Here is a 27,577-nt window from a genome sequence, read left to right as displayed (position 1 = left end):
GAGAGCTTGAAGATTCCATCAAAAATATCTTAATTTGTGTTCCGAAAATGAACGAAGGTCTTATGGGTTTGGAACGACATGAGGGTGAGCAATTAATGACAGAATTTTCATTTTTGGGTGAACTATCCCTTTAAGGAAAGTCAACATTTTCATTCAGTGTGTGTGAGTGGACCAAGTTATTTTAACATATTTTTACATCTTTTTTGAAGATCCAGTCCACATTCATTGTAATTCTATGGAAAAGAGTGAATAGTACAATAAAATAAAAATACTTTAATTCAGCAAGGGCATTAAATTGCATTAAATTGATCAAATCTGAAAAGGATTGTTACAAAATATTTATATTTCAAATAACTGCTGTTCTTTTAAGCATTACATTTAGCAAATAATCCTGAAAAAAGTATCATGGTTTCCACAAAAATATTAAAAAGGGCAAATGTTTTCAACATTGGTAATAATAATAAACCTTTCTTGAGCAGCAAATCAGTATATTAGAATGACTGTGTGACACAGACTGGAGTAATGATACTAAAAATGTAGCTTTGCCATCACAGGAATAAATGACATTTTAAAGTATATTAAAATATAAAACAATCATTTAAAATTATAATGGTATTTCATGAAATCACTGTTTTAACTGTATTTTTCAACCAAATAAACGCAGCCTTGGTGAGCAAGAGACCTTTTTTTCCCAAAAACATAAAAAAATCTTCCCAACCTCAAACTTGAACAGAACTGTATATTCTACAGCATGTACGTTTAAGATATATTTGACAGCTTTTCAAAGATTTAATAGATCTGTTTGGGATAACATTAGCACATTTCCCTTTTGTGCTCACTAATTTAAGCTCCTAAGGGATTACAAAGCAGTTCAACCAGGCCAGCTCCTGCTCACAAATCCTCATGGAGCAGGAAGGGAAAAGTTTACTCATCGTAATCCTTCCCGCTAATGCTAACTAGCTTCACTGCCGAACAATAGTAGCTGCAGCTAGTAGCCATGCTCTTCAGCACGCCACCGTACCTGCATGGTGCTAGCATGCATGCAGACATGCTCACTTTGTAAGAATACACTTTTTAGGTTAGCTAACTTTGTGTAATAAAGAAAGACACTTCTCTCTGGTAACACTGCCTGTAGTCTTGATAAAAAAATTATTGCATTCTGTAGCATATTTTTTACCTCTTTAATTTAACTCGATACAAGGAACAATATTTAGCATTATTTGTTATTTGTGTAATATCAGTAAGTATCAAAAGTACAAGCTTAATTACAATCCTTACAATAGCACCCTTCTCAATGCGGTGGCATTGTTGTGTTATACAAGAGCGTGTGTTTAATCCGACTTGATCTCAAGGAGCCAACTAGTTCAGCTGACGGTGAGATTCTCTATCCTATTTTTTAAAAGAGTAACCCACCTGCCTTCATTTATGGAAAGTGATAAGGTAACAAAACTTCCTACATCTTGTGTCTGTTCAAATAGCTGTGTTTAGAGAACAGGCTGACATTTTGTAGTGTTTAGATCCTTAAAAATCCTTTAAATTTCAGCAAAACCCTAATGTTATTATAGTACTGGGTTATACATTAAGTTTATTTGTCATTTCTGACATATACGTATACAGTAAAATGACAAATCATTTATCCAGGTCCACAGTGCAAATTCCAGACAGATTCATGACGATTATATTAGGCCTAATGCATTTTATGTAAGCTTAAATCATGAGCATTTATTTTACCCCTTGTGGAGGATGTGTTTTGCTCTGCCTCAGTAAACTAAAGACTTGTTAGAAGGAGACAGACATACTGTGGGTTTATTCCTGTTCTTCTGGATGTTCTGTTGAGGACATGGTGTAATTAGACTACTTCTTACAGCATTTTAGAAAGCAGCTGTTAAACAGTAAGTAAAAATGTTTTCACTAAAATGTCTCTAATTATGCATCTCAAATTCACAGTTCCAATGGACTGGCTTAATAAGCTAATCGCACTGATCACAGCAGTTCATCTTACTTCTATGAGTACAAATTTGTCATACAAATTCAAATCTCAAAGGTTAGTCATGACCAAAATAACCCAAAAACCAAAAAAAAAAAAATAACACTATCAAAATAATTATAATTTATGTCTTACATTTTTAATGACACAGTTTTTTTCCACACAATACCTAAATCAAAAATTCATTTTGGGAATTTCTGGAATAGTTTTGTGAAAAATTAGATGATTTGGCTTAACCATTCCTCCTTGTGAGGACTATTAAGAAGTAGAATGGACTGGCCATTTTTAAGAACTGACCAATGACCTTGAAAAAACTAACCTCTGTCACAGTATCTGTCTGCTCATTCATGCATGAACATTTAGCTGTCAATGGGTGTAGTAGGCCTACTGGGTAGGTTATTTTGTGAAAATGTCAGACATTATTTATTATATATCATATCTCCACTGTCACAGACACTAAGCAAACACAAACACTTCTAGCACAGTGAGTAAATCTGCCAGGAAGTCATTGCTCCGCTATTCAAACTTCAATTTGAAAAAATCGATGTAATGAGTATTTTAGAGCCTCGGTCATTGTAATGAAAATTTTTAATGATAATTAAAATAAATAATGACATGGATATTGTGAAAGACAAATTCACTTCCTTTACACTCCTATAACGCTCTGAGTAAATCTACCAGGAAGTGACATAATTGCTCAACTATGCAAAGTACTCAACTGGCTGGACATTGTTCCCTTGTAAATGAACTTTCAGGAATGAGCGACATTTGAATGTGTGCCATACGGTCACATTTCTTGCCATTATGATGCATGGCCTGTAGAATATGAACAGCTCTGTTCTAGGAAACCTTATCTCACTTTGAGTCACCTTCAAGTATTATAAATAAAAGGCATTGGTGTCTTTTATGGGCTGTAAAAGTTTCTGCACTGCCACTGTCTATGACTAAAATTACATTTCAGGGAAATCTTAGAAAGGGAAGTCGTGGCCTAAAAGGGGAGTCGGACTCGTAATCGAAAGGTTGCGGGCTCGAGTCCCCGGCCGGCAGGGATTGTAGGTGGGGGGAGTGAATGTACAGCGCTCTCTCCACCCTCAATACCACGACTGAGGTGCCCTTGAGCAAGGCACCGAACCCCCAATTGCTCCCCGGGCGCCGCAGCATGGCTGCCCACTGCTCCGGGTGTGTGTGTGTGTGTGTGTGCGTGCATTTGTTCACTACTCACTGCTGTGTGTGTGCACTTGGATGGGTTAAACGCAGAGCACCAATTTCGAGTATGGGTCACCATACTTGACAATACGTCACGACTTTACTTTTTACTTTTAAAATTGCAGTTGCGAGTTAATTGAAATGTCTCTTAGTATACGTAAGACTGAATATAGTCAATGTGTATTGCTATTAAAAAATTGCATTATAAAACGGTATTTCTCTACAAAATAACAACTTTTCAGTTCAATCATTTGCACATATCCGGGACAAATATGTGCTGTAATATATGTTTAGATATATGAATGAATCAAATCTGTCATTTGTGATGCTTCTCGTGACGCATCTCAGTGAAATTCACTGTGATTGGCTCTGCTCAGAAAGAGGATGTTAGGCTCTCACGTTCACGTGCTTCTGAGAGGGGGAGGGTGGCTGTGTGCCTTGAAGCACGACCCACAGTAAAGCTCATCTGGCCTGTGTCACCATCCCCTCACCTGCTTCTATGGATTTACTTTGAATGTTTTCCACCATGACATTCCCTGGAGATACTGTAAAGTAAACCCTAACAGCTTAGGCTAAATCACATTTAACACTACTTCCTCAAATCAGCATTTAATATATACATTTTTTTTTATTTATTTTTAAAATGTATTTTATATTTTCATCAGCATTTAATATGTCCAGTATATATAATATAGGACATCATTTGTTTTATTTATTTAATTAATACATACGATGACCAGCTAATATCACAGGGATTTTTATGTTTGTTTGTTTATTTTATTATATTAGAATTTATAATATCCAGATTATAGGGTACCAATTATTTTATTTATTTTAACATCCATCATACATCAAAGGGAATTAATCGTTAAATATTAAACAAAGTTTATTTACTTATTTTTTAAATCATTGTAATATTTGCCTAATGCTTGTATTTTTTAAGTGTTGCAGTCCTTTTCAGAAAATTAACAAGCGCATGTGTCAAATCGATGTGATGCAAAATGGCTATTTTAGAGCCTCAGTCATTGTAAGGAACATTTTAAATGACAATTAAATCACATAATGACATGGATATTGTAAGACAAGGAGTTAATTTCCTTGACATTTTAATGTCATTATGTGTACTTTAACATCAACATGTCATGCGCATCCTCTCTTGTTTCAAATGTAAATAATCTCCAGCTGTTCACACATTTTAGGCTAGGTCTTTCCAGACTGACCCCTAATGTCATTTTTGCCACCATCCTTTTGACCATCCCCCCTGCCGACTACCCTCGAAATAACGTCACAAGAAGTCTCCTTTTTTCCGCCAGCGTCACACGTTTCTAATGGTCCTGTCTCTGAACTGTATAAACAGGAAACATGCATCTGTGCTGATATGACTTTGGCTATAGCATTACTCAGCATTTCTGCTTCTCCGCCCAGATCTACCAACCTAACTACTTTTAAGAGCTCAAGCAGCGAGGCTTTGAGTATGTGACGCACTGAGAATGTGCACTACGTGCCTCTTAGGTGAACCCCTTTTTCTTTCACTCAAAGTGGAAGAGAATGAGGAGGAAGGAAGACGGAAAAGGACTGAGCAGATAGAATGGAAGAAGGAGGTGGGATCTGAGAGGAAGAAGCACGAAGGAGAGCCAGAGGAGGAGGGCGGCTGTCAGCTGTGCTCTGCCTCACAAGCCTGCCCATAAAGCTCAGCCAATAGGAGCAGAGTGAGTAGGTAGGGCTTTAGCCGTTCCCCATCCTAGCCTCTGCTGCATCTCATGCAAGGGCATTATATGCAGCTTGACTTCCTAGGCCGAGGAGAGTCAGACATTGTCGTAACACTGAGAGGGAACACCCCTACGTGCCGGCTTCTCGTTTAACAGCTAACCCACGTTGCTTCTGGGCTCAAATTGTTTTGCCTGCCTCACTAGAAAGGATCGTAAGGCTTGTCCTTCTCTCTTCTGTTGCTTTTTCACCAAAGAGGTGAAGCAGGATGATAGCGGCACAGCTTCTGGCCTACTACTTCACTGAACTGAAGGATGACCAGGTCAAAAAGGTGAGTTTCATCATTTGTCTTTAACAAGTGCTGCTCAAAATTCGCCCTCACGAGCGTTTGCGAGCTTTTCCAAACACGTGACAACAGGTGACACAGGCCTGCGTTTTACAGCAGAGAGTCGTGAGATGCGCCTCATCTCACGTCCTTCCATCTGCAGCTTCTACGTCACACAATGTGCGACGGCGAGAATGAGGGGACGAGGTATACCCTTGCAAATGACGACACGACGCCGTCGCCATAGGTTGTCGGGTTCATGCTGCAATGTCCTTGAAAGCAGGATGTGGGGCGTAATAGAGCTGCCATAAGGAGAAGAATGATTTTTTGTGTGTGTCTCTGTGTGAACGTGCTTACTGGAGAGTACGTCTCTGAGTGGGGGAAGGTGGTCGTGAGCATCAACCCCCTCCCCCGTAGGAAGAGAGTCGGGTTTCAACAGCTGACTAACGGCTTGCCTTTGCCGGGGAGTTTTGACAGTGTTTGAATGCAATTGTGGAGGGAGGGAAAGGTGTAAACAGAGCAGCCCTGCATGTATGCACATGCCTGTGTGTCTCACTTTGAGGATATGCACTCTATAATCTAACTCTGTTAGTAAAAAAAAAAAAAAAACTTGATTTTAAAATACCATTTTAAATGTGATTATTTAATAGTCCTACCTTAACTGAGAAATATTTGAGAAATACTCTAATATTACCACACAGATTTAGATATTAATACATAGGTGGTTTATATATTTACTTCTATAATACATTTTTCCTAAACTATTTTCCTAAACCTAGATACTAATTTATTAAATTTCCCCATTTTAATAATCTGTAATAAAAATACATAACTAAATTCTGCCATCCTTATTACCTTATATTGTGCTGAATTCTTAGTACTATTTTGTAAATACTTGCACAAAATTCATTAACCAATAACCAGATATTCTTTTTGCCTCAAACTTTTGAAATTTAGAGTTACATATGTGCCACTTTCTCTGGCAATGTGCATCAAAAAGTCATCATGGTTTGGATACAAGTCAGATATTTTATAGACCTCATTATTAATTTCCACAACAGTGTTATTTTAGTATTTTTAATACACTATTATATAATTTATTGTAGAAGTTTCAGTTAACTGCCAAAACACATTTCTATTTTTGTTCAAGTTTTTTAAGTTTAAGTATTTCAACAAACATTTAAGTATCTTATTTAAGTTTTATTTCAATCAAATGTTTTTTACAGTTTTAGTTAACAGTAACAACACTGTTCCCAGAAGCACATTAATACTTCAGAATAAGAAGCAACAGTTGTATTGTGTAACATGGTTACTATAACAATATGTGTAAGGCATGACAGGCTGCAATGAAATCCATCCTGTGTGATTCAGTTGTGCACCTGCTACTCTCTCCTGATAAGAGTTTTACGACCCATAGATGCCATACATATAATTTGATTATAAAAGTTATTTGTCGCTAATGTGACAGGAAGTTGGTGAACAAGCGATTAAACAGTGGTGAAGCATAGCGTATATGACATAGCCTTTGCAAACAAATCACACAGAGAGAAGAACATGTGAGTGCTCTTAGCTCATTTAAAGATAAAGCCACCATTCTCTTCACCCTCATTTAGACGGTCCTGGCAGCTTTACCACTGCTCTCATGTTTTTACAAGGAAGTTGGATGTTACTCATGGCGGTTACACAATGACCCATTTTACACCCTCTCTCCTTGTGTTATTTAACAAAACAAATTTAACAACTTGAAAGATACTGTAGTAACTTTCATGCAGAAATGTTGTCATGTAAATAGAGATTTTACTGGCATATACTGTTTCTTACATGTGTGATGTGTCATAATTAGCATTTGCATATGGTTTGGAAGACTATACTATGTACAGAACTATATCTGATTGAAAAATTATTTTGAACAAATGACAAACAATTAATAAATAAATACAAACTCACAAATATAATAATATAATAATAATAATATTGTCTTCCAGAATATTTGTTATTAATCTGTAAGTGTATCACCAAATAGAGAATGTAAAGAACAACACTTTGCATACTAATGTAAACTATTTTTTCATCAGTGGCATCAAACACCGACTTTAGCCTAAATCTCTCATGTGCTCACACTACAGTTAAAGGCTCAATCATGAGTCAGCATATGCAAGAGCAGGTGCTTATGTTTACAGTATTAATTCACTTTTGTTGCAGTGAAACATCTTCCACTATAGCCATTTTCCTGATGAATATCGTCTGTGTTTATAAACGACATTGCCCATATTTCTGGTATGTCTGCATCTAGGCCACAGGCCATATATTTCAAGGACACACTGACCTAACAACTGACGTTCACCATGATCATCAATATTGATTACTAAGAAACACCTGGGTGCTTTAGAAAACATGGGGGCAAAGGGCACAATGTAATTTGTTCATTTTGTGTCAATTTGTGTAGATTGACAAATACTTGTACGCCATGCGGTTCTCTGATGAGACGCTGCGCGACATCATGGCCCGCTTCCGAAGGGAAATGGAGAACGGATTGGGACGAGACACTAACCCAACAGCTACCGTCAAGATGCTGCCCACCTTTGTAAGGTCCATTCCTGATGGATCAGGTGAGCTTTTCATTTTTATGGCTGTAAATAAATGCCTTTTATCTGATGACAGAATCCTTAAGTAATTACAAAAGCTTGCTTTGGAAGTAGCTGAGAAAGGATGCCGTGTATAGAAATAAAAACCAGCCGGGCTTTCCTCATAAATCAGTGTCAAGCAAACTGTGGAGTCTGCAGGTCTGTCCATCAGGGCAAATCAGTCTCGAAAAGAAATGTCAGCTTTCTTCGTTGTACTTCTTTTAAATGCTTTGACAAAAGAAAGAACAATACGTTTGACCAAAACTTAGATTTTTGGAATCAAAGAGGTCAAATGCTTACTATTGAAGTAACGCTTTAAGTGAATGCCCTCAGAGATACCTGAACCTTAGAAGGTATTCATTAAAAGCTGTTTGCAAGTTGTGAAGAAAACTAGTTTAACCAGTATTGTTGCAAGTGTAGATTTCAATCTGCTGAATTTTCATTTTAGCCATTTGTTTGTTCCATTTTTAAGATAAATCTTAGGTACTGCATGCCAGAGTTTACTCAATCGCAATAACATGCATCAAGGCTAAGCAAACATTCTAAAGTCACCTTCTGGTAAAATTCTTTTAAATAGATTATGAATTAATAACATTTGCCTGGCTCCAAATGTATTTTCTATGCAAACTTTACTGTTGTATAGAATGGGGTGAATCTACTTCTGTGTGCTCACAATATTGAACCGATTTCCCCTGTGCCACAACACACTGAGAGCTGCATTGACATGTGCTCATGCCTTTCTACATGCCCTGCAGCATCCAACCAAACTCACTGGGTTACATCACGGATTATATGAGCTGTAATCCCAGTCAGATTGGCATGTGAAAGTTGACTTCAGTGCAATTTGTTAGCATCCATACTACAATGTGTTCTGCAAGGCAGTTTCATTCTAGTTAATGATTTTTTTTTTTTGCTCATGTTGCAGCAAAGTAATTCAAAACAATTAGAACAACATGGACAAATCTGATTGATTTTGTGTCCACATCAATTGATTTTGTAATCCATTCATCGCTGCAATAGCATAGTATACATACATCAAGTCCAGAATAGCTTGTCAAGAGCAGCTCTCTAGTTCTAAGGTGCTGGACACTACACTATTAACATCCCAATGATAAAATGCCTATGTGTCTACAGCAAGTCTCTTATATGAAAATGCCCACCAGTGACCACTTACCTGCATTTAAAACAAATTATTTCTTGTGGTTTGATGTGATTTTAGGTGTTACATAACAGATCATCTGAGATACAGAGCATAGTTATAACAGCATAGTTATAGAATGTGAATGGCACTTTACTTTACATTACCCTTTATATTTGTACTCATTTCAAAGTTTTCCTGAAATGGTTTTAATATCTTGTTAAACTACTTAAGTTTGCTACAGATCAATTCAGTCATTAAAAAATACATTTAGGATGTTGAAACAGTTTTGTTATGTATCCTTTTCATGTGAATAACATTTTATTGTAATAACCTGCAACTCCAGTTAACTGACCTTTCCAGTTGATGCTGAGTTTACAGTATTAAAAATCTTCACACTCCCAGACACCTCATTTCCAACCTAGAAACAGAAGACAGCAAGAAAAAAGAAAGGCATTTGAGTTTCAGTGTTGCTTGGCAACAAGCACTGCACATAATATCGACAATCTGGACACGTCGAGGAGCTTCGAGAAGCAAAAAGACAGATACAGAGAGCGTTTTTGACGTAACACAAAGCTCTCTTGGCATTACTCTTTCTCTATTCAATCTATGGCGTAAACAGACTTGTTAATCACCATTTTGCTGCAAAGATTTTCTGAAGAATCTGTTTGTAAGAATGCACTTTGTCTCGCTGTGAGAGTGCTGCCTGGGGTGATTCGTCTCTGCCTTTCGCCAGCTCGGTTAAAAAGCATTCCTGATTAAGCCCCCTTGGTCACGACCAAAATAAATGTTGATGCAGTCTTGCCATTACAAGAATGGTACACTGTACCCAGTCAGGTTTCTGCCATGTTGTCATAAGGATAACAGTGGCAGTGTCCTTTAGGTAGCTTAATAAAGCAAATTCCAGAAGGGGAACATTCTACCTAGTTTAATGTTACATGCTTTTAAGTATCATTAAAGGGATAGTTCGCCTAAAAATGACAAATGGCTGAACTAAGTCTTTAAGTTAACCTGTGAACTCTTGATAGTGGAAAAATACTTGTAATATTGTTGATTTCTTTAATTCACTTACAGAGAAAGGAGATTTCATTGCCCTGGATCTGGGCGGCTCTAATTTCCGTATTCTGCGGGTGAAAGTGTCTCATGAGAAGAAACAGACAGTGCAGATGGAAAGTCAGATATATGAGACTCCAGAGGACATCATCCACGGCAGCGGATCACGGGTACATGACCAGTTTTTCATCCACCTGAAATCATAAACAACCAATTTTAGTTGAAAATATGTGTGAAATTAAGTGTATGAATTGATATTGAACAATGTCATCTGAATAGACAATATGTTAGTGCTTACGATCAAACATTAATATAAAAGGCTTAATATAAAAGTCTTTAATATAAAGGCTTTTGTACATTAGACAGTTAAGTGCCAAGTTCTGTCATGAAACTCTAGATGGTACAGGCTGATGGGTCCCTAGCAAACTGATGATATTCACAGCGCTAAACTACTTGGCACAAGTTGATTGGTTCATGTTGCATACGCAGCCAATGAGTGTGCTACTTTACATTTGAATGGCTAGTTATCATTCACTAGAGCAGTTCCCAGCACACTTTTAACGTTCCTCTGAATTAGGGCTGTGCGATTTGGGGAAAAATATCAAATAGCGATTTTTTTGACAGATATTGCGATTTGATTTGCTATTTTAAATTTGCAAAGTCAAGCTTCAGCTCAATATTGTCAATAACGTGCAGCACAGTATGAGTATCGTTACCCTGCTGAAAAAACAAACAAAAAAACAATAGAAACCATCACAGAAATTCTTATAGTTTCCATAAAAAACATTACAAAATTCCTTTTTGTTTTGGGCATTATTCCAATAGGAATTACTGTTGTTCTATTATTGGTAGCTAGATTACATCCCACCAAAAGAATGCATCAAATACCATTATTCCATGGTCTGTCTAAATACTCGATTCTGATTGGCTGGCAGGTGTTGATTAAATTCGTTTAACTACACAGGTTGTTCCAGGGCAGTTTAATCACCGTTCCATATTAAATGCGCTGCTAATTGATGCACACTAACCAACACACATCTCAATCGACACTTAATTGAAATACATGCTATAATTCATTCAAATAAATGTGGTCCTACCACACTATTTCATCTCTGTGTCTGATTTGAAGCTGGCAGAATGCTAGACCCAAGGAGCGTTAACTGACGAAAATAACCATAATTTTTACCCTTCCGGTCAAATATTGCGCTGCAAAGAGCAATAAGTTTTAACTTGTCTTTAACTTGGCAAATGACCATGGTGACTATAATGGTGTCTATGTTAGGGATAATCAACAGCTAGCCGTGCATTAAAGGATTTTAATGCTCTTCCCTCCGCTTCGTGTGGGGCGGTTCTTTGCCTCCACGTCCTGCATTAAAATCGACGTGGAGGTCAAATAAATTGTAATGCACGGCTAGCCGTTGATTATCCCTTACATAGACACCATTATACAATACAATTCCCATTATAACCTTTAAATCCATTACATCTTCTATTGTGTTTTGGGAGGGGTTCAATGTTTTTTGTTTGTTTGTTTTTTCTGCAGGGAAGATTATAATGATATCACTACTATTACAGAATTACTGAATTTCACAGGAAAGATGCGTTTATTTTTTATAAATAAAGAACTGTATTTCTTTAGTCAATTATTAAAGTGTTATATGTTACACGGGCTGATTTATTCATTTTTAAGTATTTGGGATTTTAAGAACAAGTGGGAAATGTGCTGAATGTTTAATTTCATCCAAGTGATATTGGCAAGTATTTATTTACATTAATTTTAAACGCGGAGCCAGGCGCGAGTTGACACAGGTTGCGCACGTGCGTCAGGCCTCGTCCATATTGCCAGATGCGCTCGTGAGAGACTAGCGGAGCAGAACCAGGCGAGAGACCGCGAGTATAAAACAGCATTAGGAGACAGGCTGCGTGTAAACGGCTCGTCCGTGAAACGCGGGAGACGCGCAGCGTGGGGCAGAGCGGAGCGACTATGAGAAGCATTCAGAGACACGGGCTGTGTGTGCGGTCTTCTGATTTAGCGAACAAACTTATTTCAAATTAATCTGTTGGGGAGATAAAATGTGTAAGATAACGTTCATGTAGCCTACTAATAAAAACATCTAAAAATGTATCTTTTATTCTCCAGTACTGAAAGCAGAACCGATAAGGGAGCTCTTGATATGGGTTGTGACGCAGCTCTTGCAGATTACCTTTTGTGTTCGTTGTCTGTCATTTCAAAGCTGAAGTTACATACGTTTTTCTTTAGTTTTAATTTGCCTAACTTTTGATCTGACCCTTTTTAAACGGTGGGAGTTTATGTAGTTGGCTAGAGCAGTGCTGATCGGGGAGAGTGGAGGTGCTCTCACTCTGTTGGTTAATAAGACTGTCACTCAAGGCTGGCAGTCATACATATGCTCTGGAACAGAGTAATATCGCGTCCACATCGCAGGCTTTGCGATTAGCAAATCGCAACGTCTCAAATCGCGATTTCGATTTCAATTAATCGCACAGCCCTACTCTGAAATCCTCCACCTTCCCCAGTTCCTGTATAGATCTTATACGGGTTATTATATATGCTATTGTAAGTATTTAAGACAGCAGTATGTCTTAAATACTCACAGTACCATGTCAGCAGTATCTATATTGGCAGTAGCAAGTTCCTGCACTTGCTTTGCAGCAGCAGCAATAATCTACAACAGCAGCTGCAATTTAGCGGCAGCAGTATAGCAGATCTATTCCGCCAAGACCAAATACATTAACATTGTTATACCCATAACCAAGAGTTGTCATAATAGAAATAGTGTTTTGATCTTCTGTCTAAGCCATCCAGCTTTTGTCTTCAATCTTAATTGTCTCCATTTTGTACATTTGTACTCATTATTTCTTGCAGTTGTTTGACCATGTTGCAGAATGTCTTGGAGACTTCATGGAGAAACAAAAAATTAAAGACAAGAAGCTTCCAATGGGTTTCACGTTCTCATTCCCTTGTGCACACTCCAAACTGGATGAGGTAACGGAACATTAAATTCTATATGGTTTGCCAAGAAATTATGACATTTACATTTTATATATTTCTACTACTGTGTGTCACAGATCCAGTTTAAACAATTGAGATTTTTTATTGAATCCTGCTTATAAACTTATGACAGCATTTTACTATTGTATTTCTACAGGCTGTTTTGCTAACATGGACAAAGCGCTTTAAGGCCAGTGGGGTTGAGGGAATGGATGTAGTAAAGCTACTTAATAAAGCCATCAAAAAACGTGGGGTGAGTTTAATAAAGTAATCTATTATTTTATGGATGGTATACAGTTGGATATTCATTTTAGACTTTTTACTGAAGAATTTAATGGTGTAATAATTCACTTACAGGACTATGATGCAGATATCATGGCTGTTGTCAATGACACTGTGGGAACTATGATGACCTGTGGCTTTGATGACCAGCGCTGTGAAGTCGGCATTATTATTGGTAAAAAAAATTGTCCTAATACCTCTCTATTTTATGTATTTTACCAGACTTTTAAATGGACATCAAATGAGTTTAAAATTAGAATTGTAGATTTGTAATGCCCATTTGAATCATGTAAATTAAAATTAAAATAGATTTGCTCACAGCAACATTGTAAAATGAACTTCCCTCGGTGAACAGATGAATGGTGAATACCACAAAAATATTTGATATTCTAAATATGCTCGATCAAAGCTTCTGGATTCTTAAACATCTGCTATGGCATATGCTGCTGTGATCCCGCAGGTACCGGCACTAATGCATGTTACATGGAGGAGCTCAGACACATTGACCTGGTGGAGGGAGATGAAGGCAGGATGTGTATTAATACTGAATGGGGGGCTTTTGGAGACGACGGCACATTGGAGGATATCCAAACTGAGTTTGACAGGGAGATTGATCGTGGGTCCCTCAACCCCGGAAAGCAGTTGTAAGTCACAGAACTTTAAAAGCTCTCAAAAAAAAAAAAAATCTTAGCATAATTTATCAGAATGTTTGAAGAGGTAAAGGTAAATGTTGGCTGTTTTCAGGTTTGAGAAGATGGTCAGCGGGATGTACATGGGTGAGCTGGTGAGGCTGATCTTGGTCAAGATGGCTAAGGAAGGCCTGCTGTTTGAGGGCCGCATCACCCCAGAGCTGCTTACAAAAGGAAAATTTGAGACCAAGCATGTTTCTGCAATTGAGAAGTGAGTTGTCCTTCATTTCATTATGGTCATTATTAATTTGATAATGACCATAAATAAATTAATAATTAATTAAATAAAAAATGTACCTAAAGGGACAGTTCTCTTCAGTTGGTTTTCCCCATTGACTTCCATGGTATGAAAAAAAAAATACAATCCAAGTCAATGGGGACCAACTGAAGGTGAACTATCCCTTTAAATCTTGTTTGAAAAATGGAATCACTGTCACTAGAGGACTGAAATTAAAGAAATAGTTCACCCCCAAAAAATTTAAATGTAATCACCCTCAGGCCATCCAAGGTGTAGAGGAGTTTGTTTCTCCATCAGAACAGATTTGGAGAAATTACAGCACTTACTCACCAATGGATCCTCTACAGTGTATGGGTGCCAACAGAATGAGTCCAAACAGCTAATAATCCACATGACTCCATCAATCAACAGTCCATCAATTAACGCCTTATGTAAAGCTTTTTGTCAGAAACAAATTCATCAGGGTTTTTTACAGATAAATTTGTTTGTTACAAATGTACAGCATTTCACTTCACAAGACATTGATAGATAAACTGGAGTCGTGTTGTGGGCTATTTTGATGTTTTTATCAGCTGTTTGGACTCTTCTGATGGCACAGATTCACTGCAGGTGACTCATTGGTGAGCAAATTATGTAATACTAAATTTCTCCAAATCTGTTCCAACGAAGAAACAAACTTATCTATATATTGGATGGCCTGAGGGTCAGTGCATTTTTAGCATGTTTGGGGGGTGGGGGAGGGCAGAGCTACATGAACTATTCAGGTCCTTTATGACTCTAAAAATCATGATATTTTAAACCTTAAAACAGTACCACTTCTTTCTTTAGGAGCAAAGAAGGACTTACCAAAGCCAAGGAGATTTTGACACGCTTGGGTGTAGAGCCATCTGAAGACGACTGCATTGCTGTGCAGCATGTTTGCGCTATTGTCTCTTTTCGCTCTGCAAATCTAATTGCCGCCACTCTGGGTGCAATCCTCACACGTCTCAAGGACAATAAAAACAGCCCGCGCCTCCGCTCCACAGTGGGCATCGATGGTTCCCTGTACAAGATGCACCCACAGTGAGTATTACATTCAGATCATCCAATCAGATTAAAATCAGATGAAAACATGACTTATCAGTAATAGTATGTACCCGGCATGCTTAGTAAATCATCACAGAGGGTTTCAGGAATGCATCTGCAGGTGCATGTGACACCCTGAGTGAGCGCTGAACCCTCTTGAGGGCTCTTCAGACAAAGGCGAGTTCTATTAATACACATTGAATGGGTTTCCATAGGAGCAGCTGCTCCACTATTTGTTGTTACACTGACCTTACATTCATGTCACATATTCACAACAATTTATAGACCTCTTTGAAAGTCAGAATAGACTGTCTTTAAATAAACCTGAAAGACATAGCAGTGCTCTGTACTGCGAAGAGGATATGGCTAAAGGACAGTGTGTCCTTCATATAAGCTGGACAAGACTAAAATTATATTTTACACAAGCCTTAAAACTCTTGAATGTTCAAATAAGGCTTTGCTTCTTATCTTTCTTATTACACGACACTTTGGAATACCCAATTCCGATAAGTCGGTCTCTGCATTCTAAGTAACCGTTGACATTATTCTAAAAACGCGGCAGTCAAGTAAAAATTTTAAACAAATTGGGGCCAATTCACACTTAACACATTCTTTTCCATTGAAAAACATCTTAATGTGTTTTAAAAGGTAAACGCAGCTTTTTGGAACGCCGTGTAACCCGTTCCAGACGCTGTGAAAGACTCAAGATGAGCGCAACGGTCAAACAGGTCCATCGAGGGCAGGTTTACAAAATGACCTATTGGCATTTTTTCCATGCCGTTGTGTTTTTAAGCGCAACACGTGTTCTGTGTGAACCGAACTATAGGTCACATGGTACAAAGTATTACATAACTATGTAACCTACAGAAAGAGTCCACACTTGTAATTAGTAATACACAGACTGACATTTGAATCCACAAAACCTCTGTTTTTGCCAGGTATGCCCGCCGGTTGCACAAAACTGTGCGTCGTCTGGTGCCGGAGTCTGATGTTCGCTTCTTGCTCTCTGAGAGTGGAAGTGGCAAAGGGGCTGCAATGGTAACAGCCTGGGCTTCCCGGTTGGCCGATCAGACACGTCAGATTGCCGAGACACTGGCAGAGTTCCGGTTGACCAAAGAACAACTGCTGGAGGTGAAAAAGAGAATGAGAACTGAGATCCAGAATGGATTGAGCAAGAACACCCAAAACACAGCAACCGTCAAGATGCTGCCCACTTATGTGCGGAGCACCCCGGATGGAACTGGTAAAAGATCTACAGCTATAGAGTGTATTTTCCTAAAAATAGGCAAAGAATCCTAGATGGGCAATGATCCCCCAGACATAATCTGCCATTCCTTCACTAAAAATGCAGTGTCATAATTACATTTAGCAAAATGCATTCATGCATCATGTCTAAAATCCGCCTGCTCCTCTGCTATGAGTAAATGAAATTCTCTTCATCCCTGTTGAATTGCATCATAGTATAATCCCAGGCTTACTCAATACAGGCACATGACATTGTTTTGTTTCCCTGATGGTGATTTAAGGTGAAGAGTTTTAATATGCAGCTCAGTTAAGAATAGTGCATGCAGATGTGTTTTCACCATTCAACAAATATAAATACTGAGCAAATGTGCTGAGAATTTAAAACCATCTGAATTCACAAATAGAGCAATAAAATTAAACAATGGCACAGGAACTTTATGCTCTCGTTATTATCCTAAATTATAAATTTGGCATTATTTAATACATTTTTGTATGCTGCAGGATCATGACTTCTCTGTATTTCTGTATTTTCTCTTTTATATAGAAAATGGTGACTTTTTGGCTCTGGATCTTGGAGGCACAAATTTCAGGGTGCTTTTGGTAAAGATTCGCAGCGGCAAGAAGCGAACTGTGGAGATGCATAATAAAATCTACGCCATTCCCATTGAAGTAATGCAAGGAACCGGAGAAGAGGTGCGTGGTCATTGTGACGTATTTGCACCTCATTAAAAGACTAGACTTACACAAAAAGCATCTTTTATATAGTTGTACACCACCTAAAATATACCAGTAAAAATAGATTTCTATTCATCGGAGAATCCTGAAAAATTTCAAATTTTAGTCTGATAATAATAAATATTTTTGAGCACTAAATAAGCATATCAGAATGATTTCTGAAGGATCGCGTGACACTGAAAACTGGAGTAATGGCTGCTGAAAATTCAGCTTTGCATCACAGGAATTTTAAATTGGAAACTATTATTTTAAATTGTAATACTTTTTCACAATACTACAGTTTTTACTGTATTTTAATCAGATTAATACAACCTTGCTAAGCATAAGAGATTTAAAAAACAAAACAAAAAGTACTGACCCCAAGCCAAAGTTTTGACTGGTATTGTACATACGAAATGATGTGATATGATATATGATATGCTGTTTTATTAATTAATGGCTACGTAATGATTTATAACAAATTTTTTATCTCTAAGTAAAGGCAACATTTCAACACTAAATTATTTTAATTTCTGTTCCACACCACCTGCAGCTATTTGACCACATTGTGTACTGCATATCTGACTTCCTGGACTATATGGGGATGAAGAACGCCCGCCTGCCTCTGGGCTTTACCTTTTCCTTCCCCTGCAGACAAACTAGTCTGGATGCGGTGAGCTGCCTTGTTTGCTTTTTAGACTTCATTTGCTCATCTATTGAATGATATCCTGATGATTTATCATGCTTTGATGAATACAGGGAATTCTGGTAACTTGGACAAAGGGCTTTAAAGCCACAGACTGTGAAGGAGAAGATGTTGTCGGCCTCTTGAGAGAGGCGATCAAAAGGAGAGAGGTGAGTTATGGCATACTGTCAGAAATGTAACAAGATGATACAAGATTTTATAAAGTAATCTTGATACTAGTGTGACGAATGTTTTGTGTATGCTATATTATCTACAGGAGTTTGATTTGGATGTTGTTGCCATAGTGAATGACACAGTGGGTACAATGATGACCTGTGCATATGAGGAACCCACATGTGAGGTTGGGCTAATTGCAGGTAAATACAATACAATGTATTATTCAATATATTAAATGTATATATTAAATAATACAATTTTACCTCTAAATACCTTAGTCTTATATGCACATTTGAGTTAGGAAAACATGCTAAGATATTCATATGTGTGATTTTAGGAACGGGTAGCAATGCCTGCTACATGGAGGAAATGCAAAACGTTGAGACGGTTGATGGAGTGGATGGCAGGATGTGTGTGAACATGGAGTGGGGAGCGTTTGGAGATAATGGCTGCCTGGATGACATCAGGACTCAGTATGATAATGCTGTGGATGATCTCTCCCTCAATGCCGGCAAACAAAAGTGAGCAGTTTTACCCAGTCAAGTGTGAAGAAAAGAAAAATGTGAAAATAAATTGAAGCAAATGTTTCAGCCTAAGAAAGCAAGTCTGGAAGATGTGGAACCTGGTGTTTGTAAATGTAGCATGATGGTGTGCAATATTTCATATTTTTATAATGTTTTGGCATATTTGAGATCTAAAAATTTAACGTTTTTTTTTTTTTCACTTTTAGATATGAGAAGATGTGCAGTGGCATGTACCTGGGTGAGATTGTACGGAACATCCTGATTGATTTGACAAAACGTGGCTTCCTCTTCAGAGGACAGATCTCTGAGACCCTGAAGACCAGGGGCATCTTTGAAACCAAGTTCCTTTCCCAAATCGAGAGGTACTACTCAAATGACATTGCCGTATTTCATCACAAAAACCAAATAGACTGAAATGCCTAAATACATCCTGTTTAGAAACATTTCAAATTGCTTTAATGGTTGTTTCTTCCCTCTAGTGACCGTTTGGCGCTACTGCAGGTCAGGTCCATTCTGCAGCATCTGGGCCTGGACAGCACATGTGACGACAGTATTATCGTCAAGGAAGTGTGTGGAGCTGTTTCCCACCGGGCTGCCCAGCTCTGTGGAGCAGGAATGGCCGCTGTTGTAGACAAAATCCGAGAGAACCGTGGTCTGGACCATCTGGACATCACCGTTGGGGTGGATGGCACTCTGTATAAGCTCCATCCACAGTAAGTACATGCAAAATAAATGCATTTTTGATTGTATTTATAGCTACAGTGCATAAATGTGGAGCCTGACTTGTGCCTCTTTTCAGTTTCTCACGGATAATGCATCAGACTGTGAAGGAGCTCGCCCCCAAATGCAACGTCAACTTCTTGCTCTCAGAAGATGGAAGCGGGAAAGGCGCCGCCTTGATCACCGCCGTTGGGTGCCGCCTCCGCCAGCAAGAACAAAAGAGCTGAACCCTGCATCGAACAAGCCCTCAGCTCCTTCTCTAGCTCTCTCGCAGAGCGTATACATTTCCACTTGCAGCTGTGATTTGGCTGTCATCCACCACTATCCGGCACATCCTTCTGCTCATGCCCAGAGCTGTGATTTGACCCCTTTGCTTCTTATCTCACTCCTACATGTCAGCCTTTCTCTGTGTATGTCTTTGTGTGTTATTAGGGTTTGGTCTATCTGTGTCCACCCAAACTATACAAAGATCTTAAACTGTTGTTAAAGTATTTATGGATGTATATTGGAAAAAGGGAAGAAATGTAAACACATTACAAACATTAAAGTTAAGATATTTGACCAAGTATATGACGATATTATTTATTTTATTTTTATATTTGATGGTTGACGTGACAAGAAATGGATACCTGAGGGGAAGAAGGTATTTTGTGGCTATTATGCCAAGCTAATTCCAAACCTCTGCGTATTGTCAATTGTCTGTGTGGCAGTTTGTGGTGTGAATATTGCAAAACATCTGAGGAACATTCGCTAACCATAACAGCCTCCTCATTGGTCACGGTCAAAGTGAGGAAGACGGGCAAGTTCAGTCTCGCAGTCACAGCTGCCTTCCTGATAATTCAAACCCCTTATATTGGTTGCCGTACAAATGAACAAGGACAGGAAACCTATTGCCTTTGCATATCCACTTTCTCTGAAATTGTCTTATCCTCTCATTCCCGAAGAATTTAGCGGAGTGTATCATGCGTATTGCTTTTGTCAGCTTTTTGCTGTGTGTATGCAGATCTGCAGGTTATCAGTACTGATTCCCAGTAAATGTCCTTCTGTGTGCCCTGGCTGGTTATTTGTGAGTGTGTAGTTGATGTGAGTGAATCTGTGTAGTGGCTCAGAGATCTTCTGATGAATGCATGCCTTATTTGGTAACTGAGGTCTGGCATCCACTGATTTTGTACTATTTCATAGTTGCACTATATAAATAGATGTTCATGGAAAAACCTATATAGGAGAAAACCATAAAAATATTTTGATCAACTCAATTTGTGTTCTGTGGTATCCTTCGCGGTTGCCCAAACACAGTAGCGTTTTTTTCTTCTTCACTATTTAGATCCTATGTGATTGTTTGTGCAATAAAATAAATTCCTATTCTATCTATCTTGAATGAATGTATTGACAGTTGATTTGCAGGTGATGCGGAAAAAGCATGCCTGAACAAAATGGCTCAATTTTAAAATTATCCTCAAAAATCACAAATAAATAAAGATTTAAACTTTATCTTAAGGGAGCCAAATGTGAGCCTTGATTGATCAAAAGCTTCAAGATGTAGTAGAGTCAGATTATTTGTCTTATTTTTGTGGCTACTGGGTATTTACTCTTTATTTTATTTATTTATTTTTTTAGCTTTGTATACCTGGGTTGTCATATCTAGGTACATCCCAATCCCTCTGTTCTATTTTACACTTTTGTATTTGACCAAACTCTAGTAATGTAATGCACTAGTAACGCATTAACTGTACGATATCTTTTACTCAGATTTCATACATTCATACAATTAAACAGATCTTAGGCACTCATGCAAAAGAAAAACAAACAAATGAGATTTTTACCAACAAAATCAATAAAAATATCAATTGTGCATTACCCACTGCCATTACTGTATATGTGACAGCATAACAAACAAAATAGAAGACAGCTTATATACAGCTTAATTATTACTCAGCTACAGTTTAGAATTTCTTGGATGTTGTACTTGAAAGAAAAAATACATATTACCTTTGAAATGAAATATCTCAGGGCTAAAACTAAGGGAAACATACTCAATTCTCTTTAAACAGTCAAGCGTATGGAAGTACATGCAGATATATATTAAATATAATACATTCTGTAAACATTGAGTACCATTGAAAAGTAAGCTTGCTTGTCAATTTACAGTACAATTACAACTGTTTGGTTTTGTTTATATTTTAGCCACTATAGATAATTAGGCAACACATATTTCCCACCTAATTTTGTCTCTTTTTTCCAACGCTATCAAATCAACCCAAAAGTCATCAGACTGCTTACACCAGACTGAATATATCTCAATCAATCCATACTCTTTGGGTACAGATGCTCTGACCAATTTAATGCTGATTTTGCAGTTCTGTTTTTACATTTAGAGATGCCACTTGACATTTAACCAATATTTACAGCTTAAAACATTCATTGCTCAATAGTGGTGCATGGATTAAGATGGTAAATTGTTGTTCAGGTTTAGGGTCAGTAATATGAATATTTTGAGGGCAGTCGTGGCCTAATGGATAGAGAGTTGGACCCGAAGGTTGTGGGTTCGAGTCTCGGGTCCGGCAGGGATTAACCAACACTCTCTCCACCCTCAATACCACGACTGAGGTGAGACCCTTGAGCAAGTCACCGAACCCCCAACTGCTTCCCAGGCGCCGCAGCATTGGCTGCCCACTGCTCCGGGTGTATGTTCACTACTGTGTGTACACTTGGATGGGTTATATGCAGAGCACAAATTCCGAGTATGGGTCACCATACTTGGCCACACACCACTTCCCTTTCCCCTTTATTTACATACTTGAAAGTCTCATATGCTCAGCCAGGCTGCATTTATTTGATAAAAAATGCAATAAAAAAAACTGTAAAGCTGAATTTTTAGCATCTATAACGCCAGTCTACAGAGTTACTTGATCCTTCAGAAATCATTCTAATATGCATGGATTTGGTGCTCAGGAAACACTTATTATTATCAATGTTGAAAACAATTGTGCTACTTAATATTTTTGTGGAAACATATATTTTTCAGAATTATTTGATGAATAGAAAGTTCAAAAGATTAGTATTTAATTGAAATATAATTATAAATTCCTTTATTGCTATTTTTGATCAATTTAATGCATTCATTTCTTGATAAAAAATCTTTCTGACCCCAAACCTTTGAACAGAATATGCAGTATCTACAAAATGAGCTGATATATACACATACTAGGACTAGCACTTCAAGCAGCAACACAGAAACAAATAAGGCTTGGTGCTTATGGCATATGAGTAGATGAATACTCCACCTGTAAAGCCCACTGAATCCACAGAGAACAATAAGAGGGAAAATCTAATTCTGTTGTGAGGTATTAAGTGCAAGTATGGTCGTGCTTGATTTTAATAATCGCCAACAGGGATGTTTATCACCCTCATTACTGAAATGTTGTAGAATTCAGGCTTTGATTAGTTTGGATGTGGTGTCTTCTGGTTCGCTTGCATGATTACGGACCACCATGCTGGTGGTCTCAGTGCGATAACTGCGTCTCATGTGGAAGGTTCTCATGTGCTGCAGTTCTATGTTGTCCTCCTCAGAAATCTTGACGAGGGGGCACCACTGGAACGCTTTGCGAAAGCCTGAGCGGAATCTAAAAAAGGACAGCAGATGCTAGATGTTAACTTCCTGTGCATTAACAATGGGACTTCCTGAAGAATAAATAATGATAATAGTATTGAAATTAAACTTTAGGGATCAATAGATTAACTGACATCAATGCAAATGCTGCACTAAATATCCATGTTAATGTGTTTACATATATTTTTTTCTCCTTCCTGTGATGTAATGTGCATTTACCTTTGGTTTAGACAGCAGTAAATGATGGGGTTGTACATAGTGGAACTCATGGCCAGCCAGAAGATGGACAAATAGACCTGTTGGATGTAGTGCTGCTTGTATATGTCCCTGTTGAAGCTCCCCAGGATGAAGTAGATGTGGTAGGGAAGCCAACATATTGCAAAGGTCGTCACCACCACTATCATCATCTTCACAACCTTTAATAAATTGCAAAAATACAATTTTCCAAAACCATAAATAGCTGCTGCAACCAATGAAAAATCTCTCTGGACAGGCTTATTATTCTGAAGGACACAAGAAAGAAATATGTGAAAGGAATGAAAAAGCTGATTTTCCATTCAGCAAGAAGAAAAGCGTTCTGTCCCTATAGAAGGTTTTAACCATTGATTCTTTAATATTTTATGGAGCTTAACTACATTTGCTCATGATAATACACTTTTTTTTCAGATGTAGCTATCTATTTAGAGTTTAGAAACATGACAACTGCCTTCATCTGAGTGTGCATGTGGGCACGTGGCATAAGGTAGGTGATTATGTAGAGAAACTGGAATAAATAACAAAATTACACAAGTAAATACTAGCATCACTAACCTTGCGTTTCGCCTGCATCTGGTTCTGGTAGTGGTCTGATGCTTCTCCAGGGATCTCGCTGCCCCACAGCCTCCGTCCAACCAGGCTGTAGGTCACCAACATCACCAGCAGAGGGAGCAAGTAGATCAGGATAATCACAGCAATCTGATACCTATGAGATCAAGCACCACTTCAGTCAAATCTACATAAATGCACATTTTTTAGGTAAGAATCCTCTACTGTCATTTTTTAAAATTCCTATGTTATGCCTTTGATGGGCATTAAAATCTTTCAGAAGTGAAAAATTAGGCTGCTCTCGATGTTTAACCTATTTTAAAATGATTTTCTTGTCAGTAAGAATTGAGCAAAGCTTGTGTAATCATACAGAATAAAAGGATACAGTGTTTGTGCACTTTTCTTACGAGAGCTGATGTTTCCCTCCATAATCGTCGGGCCATTCCACCATACAAACTGTCCGAGGGAAGTAGAATTTGGTGCTGGCGTAATAACACTGAGGAAATGCCAGTGAAAAAGCCACGGTCCAGATGACCCCGATCAGAACTTTAGTAGTAGTGGAGGAGAGCCTGGGCTTCAGAGGGTGGATTATAGCCATATATCTGTGGATTTCAGCCAAGAACATCTTAAAGAAAGTGAACGTATGCCTTTAAATGGCAGGCTACCAAAAATTTGATATATATGAATAACAAAATGGAAAAGGCTGGCAATACCACTTTATTGAGTTTCCCTTCTATTGCCATTCAGAGCATAAAGCGCTTTTTGGACGGAATTTACTGCAGCATAATGTATCACTGGAGCACATCCAGAAAGATAGGATTGATAGGTTGCGTTATGGTTAATTATTATCATCTACTTGTTGGTCACTAAATCAGACTCTTATTTATCAGAACACAATCCACACGCTCAATCCACAATCCATTATCCAGGAATGTCACAAATGCATTATTTGCGCGCAGTAAATGGACTTTCAGGGAAACGCGCGCAGGTAAATTACATGTTCGGGGACGTTGCGCGCTCGAACTACATGCGCACAGGTTCTTAGACTCCATTGAAAGCTTAAGTGTGGGTCCTAATCAATTCAGCATTTTTATTGATTTTGCATGAGCTTTTAAACGCTTTTCTCAACATTTTTAGGTAACCACGACAGTTGCTCATGAAAATATGAGCTATTTATCATTAAAAGGGGATGAATTTTAAGATTTATTTGGCCTATCAATTAACTAATTTTGACCGTCTATGGAAGATTGGTGGTGGTCAACAGATAAAAGCTTTATACTTATGCCTTCGAGTTGATGGATTTAGAGCTATTTTCCTCTATGCACAGTGACAAAACCTAAAATTTGGTCGAATTAGGTTTATATCTCTGCTGCGAAAAATAGCTCTAACCAGCTTCGTCTACCAGGTGGATGTCAGTCCACCTGATTCATCATTTAGATCAGCTTGGACCAGCTCGTTTATATATGACCAGCAAAAACATGTAAAACCAGCTGGCATCAGAAGGTTAACAGATCATATAACCTCATCTGTGTTTTATCACAGAAACTTAGCCCATCTCTAACTGATTTATGGCATGGTTAATGTCATATTATTATAATAGCATGATGATTAATTATCCTAATCCATGGGAAGATTGAAAAATAACAAAAAATCTTTAGATTATTAATTGCAATTTATAAAGTGTGCTGTAGTAAATATAACCACAATGATTTTCAACGAAGTGCTTTGTTGTCTGCTTACCTGTCAACAGCAATAGCCGCCATTGAATAAATGCTTGAGAACATTGCTGTTATTGGGAAAAAGTTTTGAAATTTACAGTATCCCAAACCAAAATACCAGTCATTGTGCAAAGCATACACGAAATTAAAGACAGTGTTAAAAGTTGCCATAGATGCATCAGAAAAGGCGAGGTTTACAATGAAGTAGTTGGTGACTGTCCTCATGCGTTTATGTGCCAGAATGATCCAAATAACAGTGACATTGCCAATGATGGACACAATTACGATTAAAGAGTATGCAATCGCCCATAGTGCCACCTGCCAGTCCGGCTGCTCGAATAGATTGGTAGAGGTTTCGTTTCCATCTTCCTCGTCGTAGAGAAGAGATGTTGAAAGGGGGTCCAAAGTGGTATCCATTGTAGCCTATTTGTCCGTAGTCACAGGTGATAAATCAATCTGTATTCTTATTCCAGTGACTGACTCGCTCTGCTGTCGCTACGACATTGTAAACTTGTGTATATTAGACATTTGCAGCAGTTCATTTTCCAAACTGTGAGTGTGGTCAGTGCGCCTCCTGTCCAAACCGCTTGCTGAAGTTCGTTATTGCGCCTGAAGGGATGGCATAGCACTGAAAAACTGAAGGAATGTGTGCCAAGTGTTGGAGGTGTGTCGGGTCCAATGACGTTGAATGAGACACTTTTGCCAGCGCGCATTGTGACGCACAGCATCCTACACTCTTCTAAAAAGCTGGCGAAAACCAAAAATATTTAATTGGCATGCATTGAGACGTTAACCGTGGACAGCTTGCTGTCATTAATAATTGGCAAACCCCTGTAGCGCACACTATGGAAATATGTCACAGTTTAGAGCATGCGTAAGGTCTGCTGTATTTGTTCTGCTGAGACGTTGCTTAGATACCCCTCTTTTCTCCAGTTGTGTGAGGTGATATTTGTTCATTTTGTCAGAGCAGTGAGACAGGTGTCTGGGCAGCAGGTGGAGGAAGTGGATACTGAGTTAGTGTCCATTACTCTTATTTGGACACTTCGAGTGCTATAGGATATTTCAGGTTGATGTCTGAAGATGTCTTTTTCATTATTTTGCGAATTAGGGTAAGATGAACCCCCCACCCCACCTTCATTTTTTTACTCTTAAAATGGCAAAATCTCATCCCAGCACTTTTGATTAATGGCTATTTTTTATTTTGTGTCTCTGGTAAATTGCAGTCTGTGAGGGAGTTGTGGACACATCAGTGTTTCTGGTTTTGTGGAGTAAAAGTTACAGTTTTTATTTTGAAGTAAAAAGATAAAATTAGACCCTCATGATGACTTGGCACAGAACCCAAGTGGTGTGTTGTTATTATTTTTAAATTAAATATTTATTGTAGTTAGTGGGGGTTTTATGTAGGCTAATATTACCATTAACTTGATGTACATTTCAGATATCTGTAGGTAAGTTGAGTGAAATAATTAAATTTGTATTCATAGTGTTTATAATGACATATCTTTACTTTTTAATAGACAATTAAATATATTAACAGATTACCTTTCATGTTCAATCACCAGTTATTCAACTATTCAACTAAATTATCAAAATAAAATTTTAAACAGTAGTTAATTTAGTATGTTAGCTACATTAATGACACTTTACATTGTTAATTAGCAATCCTTTATTAACACATTGTCTGATGTATCATCATCCTCATCCACATCGTATTTAAGGAGAGCATCTTACCCTATCTTACACCCATTTTTTTTTTTTTATTCTATTTTTATTATTATTTTTAAAACGGAAATTTCTGCCAGAGATTTACAGGCTTAATCTGTTGAGGTTCTTCTAGTGCAAAAAAAAGAAGAAGACAAAAAGGACACTGTCAGCAGTCAGAAATGTGGTTAAATCAGTGGTGTCTACATTAAAAACATATTTAGATGCATAAATCTATAATGAAAATGTTCGTGTTTTATGAGTTTTGTTACATTCGGTGCATTTAAATATCATTAATATATGCCTACATGAATATATAACAATAATATATAACATTTTCGTGTTGACTGTAGTG

At 37.9% G+C, this 27,577-nt stretch overlaps 2 protein-coding genes across 3 annotated transcripts; one reads left to right on the top strand and one right to left on the bottom strand.

Moving 5' to 3' along the window:
• The first annotated feature begins 1,339 nt into the window (after positions 1-1,339).
• LOC306884573 (hexokinase-1) lies at positions 1,340-21,182 on the top strand. Of its 2 annotated transcripts, none has more exons than XM_079440540.1 (18): positions 1,340-1,440; positions 7,672-7,834; positions 10,062-10,210; positions 12,925-13,044; positions 13,208-13,303; positions 13,408-13,507; positions 13,793-13,976; positions 14,077-14,232; positions 15,088-15,321; positions 16,263-16,567; positions 17,114-17,262; positions 17,837-17,956; positions 18,043-18,138; positions 18,246-18,345; positions 18,483-18,666; positions 18,876-19,031; positions 19,149-19,382; positions 19,469-21,182. In XM_079440540.1, the coding sequence occupies exons 1-18, from the start codon at positions 1,426-1,428 to the stop codon at positions 19,614-19,616; spliced, it is 2,709 nt and encodes a 902-aa protein (XP_079296666.1). In that variant the 5' UTR covers positions 1,340-1,425; the 3' UTR covers positions 19,617-21,182. The 2 variants fall into 2 exon arrangements, with proteins under 2 accessions (XP_079296666.1, XP_079296665.1); XM_079440539.1 differs by lacking the exon at positions 1,340-1,440 and adding an exon at positions 4,617-5,231.
• A 1,637-nt stretch (positions 21,183-22,819) lies between these two features.
• Positions 22,820-25,938, bottom strand: LOC306884171 (neuromedin-K receptor-like; the record flags this gene model as incomplete). Its single annotated transcript, XM_079439889.1, has 5 exons — positions 22,820-23,012; positions 23,219-23,415; positions 23,810-23,960; positions 24,211-24,405; positions 25,544-25,938. The coding sequence occupies 5 exons, from the start codon at positions 25,936-25,938 to the stop codon at positions 22,820-22,822; spliced, it is 1,131 nt and encodes a 376-aa protein (XP_079296015.1).
• Between the last annotated feature and the right edge of the window lie 1,639 nt (positions 25,939-27,577).

This window comes from Barbus barbus (assembly GCF_936440315.1).
Source record: "Barbus barbus genome assembly, chromosome: 18".
NCBI classification, from domain to species: domain Eukaryota; kingdom Metazoa; phylum Chordata; class Actinopteri; order Cypriniformes; family Cyprinidae; genus Barbus; species Barbus barbus.
The sequence above is the reverse complement of the archived record's forward strand: the minus strand, read 5'-3'. Positions and strand labels throughout refer to the sequence as shown.